Here is an 8,077-nt window from a genome sequence, read left to right as displayed (position 1 = left end):
ATTTGTCTTGGCTTCTGTTGGGTAGGTGTTTCAGTGCTGTACTTTGGTGTTGGATAGAGAACCTGTTAACTGCTCAGGTAGGCCTATCATACAAGATATTAGTTAATGTGATAGTCATAATTATTCCAGGGGCCACCTGGTTATGGGACGGCCTAACCACACGGCCACCTTGACTTAAGCTGCAGTTGTCATTTCCAAAGTCTGTCATTTGGGATTATGCATTACTAAAGCACAATATCAAATGGTAAATGGCATGATCAGAGCCTTCAGGTGCATCCTGCTTTACTACCTGATGTTGGGGACCTGTCTTGAAGATGGTACCTGTATCAGGATCTAGTTTGTAAGACATTTATTTTCTCAGTTTTGTGCTTGTATGTAGCATGTTCCTAAATGAATGTAGTTAATTGAATTATCGCATATCAACTCTACCAATATAGAGACCATTATGCCCTTGGAATATTCTCTTTATTCTATTGTTCTACAATAACTATTTTGGATTGTTTAGTGTACATTTGTATTCATTTGTCTACCTATCTAGTACCCCACCTGACGTTTGTGTTGAGAATTTCATGGGGAAAGGAGGGGCTATGTTCAGGTGTGTCAGGTTAGATAGACAGGAAGCAGGAAATGGGTGGGGGGGAAAACATTTGGTGAGGAACTATGAAAGGGCATAGATTTTCTTTGAACCACAGTAGTTTTGAATCCTGATTTTTCTGTTTAATCCCTTTTTTTTTTTTTTTCTAAACTGACGAAGCAAAAACACTGTTTTGCATTCTTTAAGTTGCCCTAATTATATTTGTTGGAAATATTTAATACTTGTTATTTTTTCAACATAACTTGGACTTTATGGATTCTTCTTGGATGTGTGTATCAAAGTGTACCTAGTCCCACTAACAATAGAAAGAAAATAGAATGCAAAGCCAAAAAAAAGCCGTTACAACCATAGAAAAACAGTTTATTGCACAGAGAATGGAGAAATTGGGGTACTAATAGGGGCTCAGAATGTTTGCCAGTGGCAACATAGCATAGGTTAATCTGGCCATGTCTTCACAGCATCAAGAGTAAATTCTCAGCATAGACTGAGTAGTTCTTGTTGTTTCACTGAGCTTTTACAGCTCCATGCTACGGTCCTACGTTAATTTTATATTTACAGAATGTGCCCTCTCTAAAATGACAATAAACTCATTGCGGAACCATTCAGCGCTGGCCCAGTGTACCCAGACGGACCTGTTTCTCCGACACACTTGTTCATAGACGCGACGTTTGAAATGGTAAATTTTATGGTAAAACATTTCTATCGGGTAGCTGTCAGCATAAAAATAACAAAACAGTTTAATAGGCTATTAACTAATAAGGTGCTTTAATACGGATACTATTGTTCGGATTAAACGTTGAAAATTCACTTTTGTAATGGAAACTATCTTATTTTTGCGTTCTGGGTAACAGGCTAAGCTAGGTAGCAATTGAATGAACATTCATGTGAACTATCTTCTCTCTTTGATACACTTTACAGGCTGTTACCCTTCACACAGATCTGGGAGACATTAAAATTGAATTGTTTTGTGAGCGCACACCGAAAACGTGTGAGGTGAGTGAACCTCAGTAAGATTCATTCGTCTGACTTCACGCTTCAGCTCTGTTGCAGCACTTGAGACTTGATAGAGATATGCCAATTTATTGAAGTTGTGTTATTGTATTATTATAAATTCTACAGTTTGTTTTAACATCCCTAGCTTATGTTATGGCATGTTTGGTTTGAATTGAAAACGTATTGCAGACAGCCGTTGTGATAATTAAGCTGCTGTAATGTTTATGGAGTAACATCTTTTAACTAATTACAGAACTTTCTGGCTTTGTGTGCCAGTGGGTTCTACAACGGCTCCATCTTCCACCGAAATATTAAAGGTTTCATGGTTCAGACTGGTGATCCTACAGGTACAGAACTGTTGTTCACCTGCTGCATTTCAGTCCAGAAATGTAAGACTCCACATCCTCACTTACCGTTCGCTGTGTTATAATTAAACCATTCAGGCACGGGGAAAGGAGGAACGAGTATATGGGGCCGCAAATTTGAAGATGAGTTTAGCGAACACCTAAAAGTGAGTACCTACTAAGTCTAGCTTGTTTTCCTATATCAGGAAGAAGATTCACTAACTATATTGCCAGGACTCAGTATTTAACGTTGTCACTTTTACTCACCTTCTTTTCAGCATAATGTAAGAGGAGTTGTCTCGATGGCAAACAATGGCCCCAACACAAATGGCTCCCAGTTTTTCTTCACATATGCCAAACAGCCCCATCTGGACATGAAGTACACGGTGTTTGGAAAGTACGGAGCCTTTATGCTGCTGAGTGCTTGACAGTTACTGGTTGATTAAAATCTAATTTAGAATTGCAGCTGACGTCTTACTCTCTTTAAAACGCAGGATTATCGATGGCTTGGAAACGCTGGATGAACTGGAGAAACTGCCTGTCAATGAAAAGACGTTCAGACCACTGACTGAAACCCGGATAAAGGATGTGACCATTCATGCCAACCCTTTTGCCGGATAGATATCTGAATATGCAGATATACCTTTGATACATACTTGGACTGTGATATTTCAAATAAGACAGTTGGCACAGTGTATAGTACCTTGCAAGAGTTAAAGTGGATAACTTGTAAGAAGATATAGCCCCCCCCCCCCCCCCCCCCCCAAAAAAAAAAAAAAAAAACATATCTGACTTTGTCCAGCACTCTTATTCAGACTCTGGTCTTCTTTCTTGACAGGCTATGTAAATAAATTGCCTATTTTTTCTACTAAATAAAACTTTTATAATTATATATTCTGTTTTTAGTATTATTTTAAAACGTTTTCTGCATGCAAAAATATACGCATTCTGTAATGCCGCCAGGTCAAAGGACAAGGACGGTGAATATGTAGCTGGTCCAGATAAATAGCAGCGTTGTAGTGTTATACAAACTACAGCTCGGTACCTGATGCGTCAAACTACGTCATCATAAGTGGACGAAGCACGCTGGCTCGAGCTAGTTCATAAACTTGATGCAAAGCGTACAGGAGCGATGGCCTCAGATGATGCGTTTAAAGTAAGTTTGCTTTCATGCACGTGGTTTAACGTGACCTCTTTTTGGTTTTTTTTACAGCTTTATTACTTGTCCAGTATGAACTCAATCAAAATTAAATGACAGTTTACCTATTGGTGGTAAGGTACTGTGTTGACACCCGGTAGCCGCGGTATGTGTGTGTATAGGTGTCTTCTCTGAAGGGGAAGGTGACGCTGATCACGGGTGCCAGCTCGGGCATCGGGGCCGGCACGAGCATCCTGTTCGCCAAACTCGGAGCTCTGCTGGCGCTTAACGGCCGCGACGTGGAAAACCTCAACAAAATAGCCAAACAGTGTACCGACTGTGGAGCTGCAGAGGTACCTCTCACTGTCAACATTACACGACTTACATAACCGAGTGCAGACATGTTGGCGCTATGTTAAAGTGTCGCTGAATGCAGCTGTTTTTGAACCATCTTAATGATAAGATTCTACACCTTTAATCTGCATTTTTTTTAATGGGATTTGGTGTGACAGCACCCAGTGCGTTTACAGAGCCTGACACTTCAAGTTGACGGGGGATATAAGTCAAAATTAAGTTAGGGTTGTTAGGCTTGCGATCAAAATAAGGAGCCCCGATGCACTGTGGGTTGAGCACAAAGCATTTCAATGTTTTTAAATGTAGACATATTTAGGAACACTATACAGGCAAATGGTTTTATGTCAAATGGGCATATGCATCATATAAACATACACAATTACATTTAAATTTAAATACATGTATTCATACTTCGTCCAGGCATTTCTGCCTTAAACGAAGTGGCTTGATCAGTCTGTGGTCAGTATTGTGTGAATACGTTTTTGCAACCTGTCAGGACATAATGAAACACTGAGTGTGTTTAGCCTTTGCTCGTTCCTGGAGACCTCACTGACGAGGAGACGGTGAAGAAGACAGTGGAGCAAACTGTCGCTCACTTCGGCCGACTGGATGTCCTGGTCAACAGTGCTGGTATCCTGGCCATGGGCAGCATCGAGACGACAGACCTGACTCAGTATGACAAGGTCATGAACATCAATGTCAGGTAGGATTTCACCCGTCATCATAGCATCACAGAGACATGCCAGCGCTGAGTGCACAGTAGTGTTCAATCTGACGGAGGCTAAAGTGATGTATGGATGGAAGATGCATCATAAATAAGCATATATATATATATATATATATATATATATATATTTTTTTTTTTTTAGTTACGGCACCTGAACGAAACAGAAATTCCATCCATCCATTATCTATACCGCCTATCCCTTTCGGGGTTGCGGGGGGCTGGAGCCTGTCCCAGCTACAATGGGCGAGAGGCGGGGTACACCCTGAACCGGTCGCCAGCCGATTGCAGGGCCACATGCAAGGACAAACAACCATTCACACTCACACTCACACCTACGGACAATTTAGAGTCATCAATTAACCTAATGAGCATGTTTTTGGTCTGTGGGAGGAAGCCGGAGTACCCGGAGAGAACCCACGCATGCACGGGAAGAACATGCAAACTTCACACAGAAAGGCCCCGCCTGACCCGGGGATCGAACCGGCAACCTTCGTGCTGTGAGGCACGCGCACTACCTGCTGCGCCACCGTGCAGCCCGAAACAGAAATTGATGTTTTATTTTAATATTATATATGTTTCATATTCCAGATCTGTATACCAGATGACTCAACTCTGCGTGCCCCACCTGATCAAGACCAAAGGCTCCATCGTCAATGTATCCAGCGTCAATGGACAGAGATCAGTGGGTATTAAGCAGCTGGCCACTTTTTTTACCCACCGTTCCTCTGTTACTCTGAGTGACTGTAAGAATCATGACTGCTTTCTCGCTGTAGTTCCCGGGTGTGTTGGCCTATTGCATGTCCAAGTCCGCCATTGATCAGTTCACACGCTGTATAGCCCTTGGTGAGTGAGTATGTTGTTGAGTATACTGTATGTTTACCATTGACAAAGCTGTTAATATGAATAACAGAACTCTTTTTTTTTTTTTTTTTTCAGAACTTGCATGTAAGCAAGTCAGAGTGAACTCTGTCTGGTGAGTGTTTTAATGAAAAAATGATTATTTTTATTGTGTTCAGTACTTGTTTGGGATATATACAATTAGTTAACCCAGTCTCTGTGGATTTCTGAATTAAAAAGCATTGCTATCAGTTGTTTCTGTAGGAAATGTATTTCTAACATACCATACTTTGTATCCCTGCTCCTGCTGCATCTCTTCAGCCCTGGTGTGATCATCACAGATGTGCACAAGAGAGCAGGACTAGATGAGGAGCAGTATGCTCAGGTAACACATCATGTCAGTGTACTCAATGTTGCCACTGTAACAGAATCCCCCTGTCTTTCATGTTCCTATCTACCATTAAATGAAGACAAACATCTTTTAAGCTCATTCTGTCAATCTTTTTCACCACCAGTTTCTTGCAAAGTGTAAGCAGACCCATGCCCTCGGTCGACCAGGGGAGGTGGAGGAAGTGGCCCAAAGCATCGCCTTCCTGGCGTCCGATGCCGCCAGCTTCATTACTGGAGTCAACCTACCCATTGATGGGGGCCGCCATGCCATGTGCCCGAGATAAGATATCATGTATGTTAAGAAATGGCAGCCTGCTAATATAGTTCTTTTAAACTCCCAAGCCTGTCTGTGTTTTTTTTATCAAATAAGGCTGCAGGTGAAAGAGTCATCCTGTTGCCTCTGGGGGGGGGGGGGGGGATGTTACTTCAAGGACACAATTCTTCTCCATGTTTACATGTTTGTGGTAGCTGTCAGGATGGTGGTAGCTGTCAGGATTCGACAGTTCCAGGTGTGAAATTAATAGAAGGAAGCCAAAACTCACTGCCACAAGCAGGCAGTTTAAATGCATTTTATTTTCTCACTTTGCTATGAAGTTTTCTTTGATGGGGGGAAAAAAAAAACTTGAAAGCTGCTTATCAACAAAGGTTTCAGACATTTATTGAAATTGCCTGCTGAGTCATTAGACTTCATTCACGCAGCATAAAACGTCTGCACAGACCAAACGATGTACGCTCATGTACCATGTGTAGTTTAGTGATGTGTATTGTAAGAAATCCTCTGAGTTTATAGATTGGTAGGGACCAACCATCATTGCTGCACCTTTGAGTGACAAATGCATGAACAATTAAAAAAAAAAGTAATGATTGTCTCGGACAATTTAATACAGACTGGAATCCTTGAAGCTCCCAATGACAAAAAAAAAAAAAAGTGATAAAACATGACGCCTGGTTTTGAACTGGAAAGCTAGTCAGAGTTTAAATAAAATTTAAATAGAATCCACTGTAAATAATAAAGGTTGCATAATTATAGACATTTACATTTAGAGAGACTCAGACTGACTCAGATAGTCAGAGTATTGAAAACGATAAAATACCTTGGAAAATATAATTTAATGAATTTGGCCTGCGTGTATATTTTACAATCTTCCCTTTTTACGTAAAGACGCAGCTTTGCTGAGAGCTGACAAGAGTCAATCATACGCGTGTCAACTGTTGCAGCACCGGGTGTCACCTCCGTGTCATCTCGGATTATGACGTTTTGTTTGCCGTGAGATGAGAGGGGCGGTACGAGGTAGCATCTTGACACACTGTTCTCGGTTCACACTGTGGAGTGCTTCGATCCACTTTAACACGAAAAGTACCACACAGCAGTTGTTTGTGTGAAGATCTCTGTATAAATGCGGGGTCTCTCAGCACTGGACAGTTTTTACAGGCTCAGAAAGACTTACCTGGAGACAGTACGCCTGTGTGTCTGAGGCACACTGTATACCTGAATGAGCGATATGATGTTGATACTGTATATGCCTAAAGGCTGTGGAACAATAACTATTGCACTTTATATTACAATATACAGTACATATACATGTATAAATAATACTTAAACATTAAAATAGGAATTGTTGCATTTTCAGATGTAGCTGTTTTCATTTTTCTGTACATATCTCTTTTGAAAAAGTGTTTCAGGTTTATCAGACCGTGAAGGAAATATGGTACAGCATGGTCCGAGAGATGACACGTTCATATTACTTCCTTCCAAAAGGAGTCTTCAGGTCTTGTCACACAAACAAGTCTCTGAAAAAGAAGCTTATCATTGTTTTCCATAGGCTGATTAGTGCTAGAAGTCTTATCTCTGTATTTCCAATGGGCCTTCTTTCTCTGGTGCCCCCTCCTGTTTCTGCAGTCCAAGCATATTTTGTGGAGAGAAATTGGGGTTTTGGGGGTCTGTTGATCTGGAAACCACAGAAACATGAGTCTCCCAGCCACCTCCTCCATGCAGTCACTCCCTTGAGGAGTACTGCCAGCCCCTCCACAGGGCCCTATAAGAAGCACACAGGTCCAACCTCAAGGTGATAGTGTGCACCAGGTTCTGTGGTAGGTAAGCTGTACACATCCACTATTGGGAGTAAGTTTGGGTCCTGGGTCTGGAAGATGAAGTGGGTCTGATGCCAGCGGCCATCTTTGATCTGAAAGTGAAGGTTGTATTATGTCACATGATGTGAGGAGGTGGAAGACAAAATAGCAGCCAAAACTATCTGCATGGCCACATACCATTACCATTCCAGTCTTTATGCTAAGCTAAGCTAGCTTCCTGGCTTCAGCTCCATATTGTTCCCTGTTTTGTTTATCTCATATACAAGGACATACATGTATGCACATGAGCAAGATGCTAACACACCCAAGCTCTGCTGCAATGTGCCAGCAAAGCAGACAAGACTGCTAGTAAGTAAACACGGATGTGAACAATGCTAGACTTAAATACTTAAAAAATCTGCAGTGGTTTTATGGGGAGGAAAACGCATTCAATATCTCAAGGACATAACAATGCATTGTGGTGAGTAGCACTGAACGTAAACTTTCGTTTGTTTGCGAGAAAACTCCACAAGGTAAAGGCGTCCTGTTGTGGCATTGATCTTTTCATCTATGTCAGCAAAGGAACAAATAAGTGTATTTCCCAAAATGTTGAACTATTTCCTCAAGGA

General features: G+C 41.5%; 3 protein-coding genes across 3 annotated transcripts in view; 2 read left to right on the top strand and 1 right to left on the bottom strand.

Moving 5' to 3' along the window:
- Positions 1 to 1,229: 1,229 nt before the first annotated feature.
- ppil3 (peptidylprolyl isomerase (cyclophilin)-like 3) lies at positions 1,230 to 2,823 on the top strand. The gene is made up of 6 exons (XM_070964855.1): positions 1,230 to 1,271; positions 1,514 to 1,588; positions 1,842 to 1,935; positions 2,032 to 2,099; positions 2,211 to 2,329; positions 2,427 to 2,823. Exons 1-6 carry the CDS (start codon positions 1,269 to 1,271, stop codon positions 2,551 to 2,553), a joined length of 486 nt encoding a protein of 161 aa, XP_070820956.1. The 5' UTR covers positions 1,230 to 1,268; the 3' UTR covers positions 2,554 to 2,823.
- Positions 2,824 to 3,021: 198 nt separating this feature from the next.
- Positions 3,022 to 5,715, top strand: LOC139332771 (3-oxoacyl-[acyl-carrier-protein] reductase FabG). Its single transcript, XM_070964867.1, has 8 exons — positions 3,022 to 3,088; positions 3,253 to 3,423; positions 3,949 to 4,127; positions 4,740 to 4,833; positions 4,925 to 4,994; positions 5,088 to 5,124; positions 5,310 to 5,373; positions 5,504 to 5,715. The coding sequence occupies exons 1-8, from the start codon at positions 3,065 to 3,067 to the stop codon at positions 5,660 to 5,662; spliced, it is 798 nt and encodes a 265-aa protein (XP_070820968.1). The 5' UTR covers positions 3,022 to 3,064; the 3' UTR covers positions 5,663 to 5,715.
- A 251-nt stretch (positions 5,716 to 5,966) lies between these two features.
- Positions 5,967 to 8,077, bottom strand: part of col27a1b (collagen, type XXVII, alpha 1b) — a 62,340-nt gene continuing 60,229 nt past the window's right edge. The window contains exon 61 of the mRNA XM_070965246.1: positions 5,967 to 7,561. Coding sequence (XP_070821347.1) covers positions 7,415 to 7,561 — 147 coding nt within the window. The 3' untranslated portion in view covers positions 5,967 to 7,414. The remainder of the gene's footprint in view (positions 7,562 to 8,077) is intronic.

This window comes from Chaetodon trifascialis, chromosome 6 (genome assembly GCF_039877785.1).
Source record: "Chaetodon trifascialis isolate fChaTrf1 chromosome 6, fChaTrf1.hap1, whole genome shotgun sequence".
NCBI lineage: Eukaryota > Metazoa > Chordata > Actinopteri > Chaetodontiformes > Chaetodontidae > Chaetodon > Chaetodon trifascialis.
The sequence above is the reverse complement of the archived record's forward strand: the minus strand, read 5'-3'. Positions and strand labels throughout refer to the sequence as shown.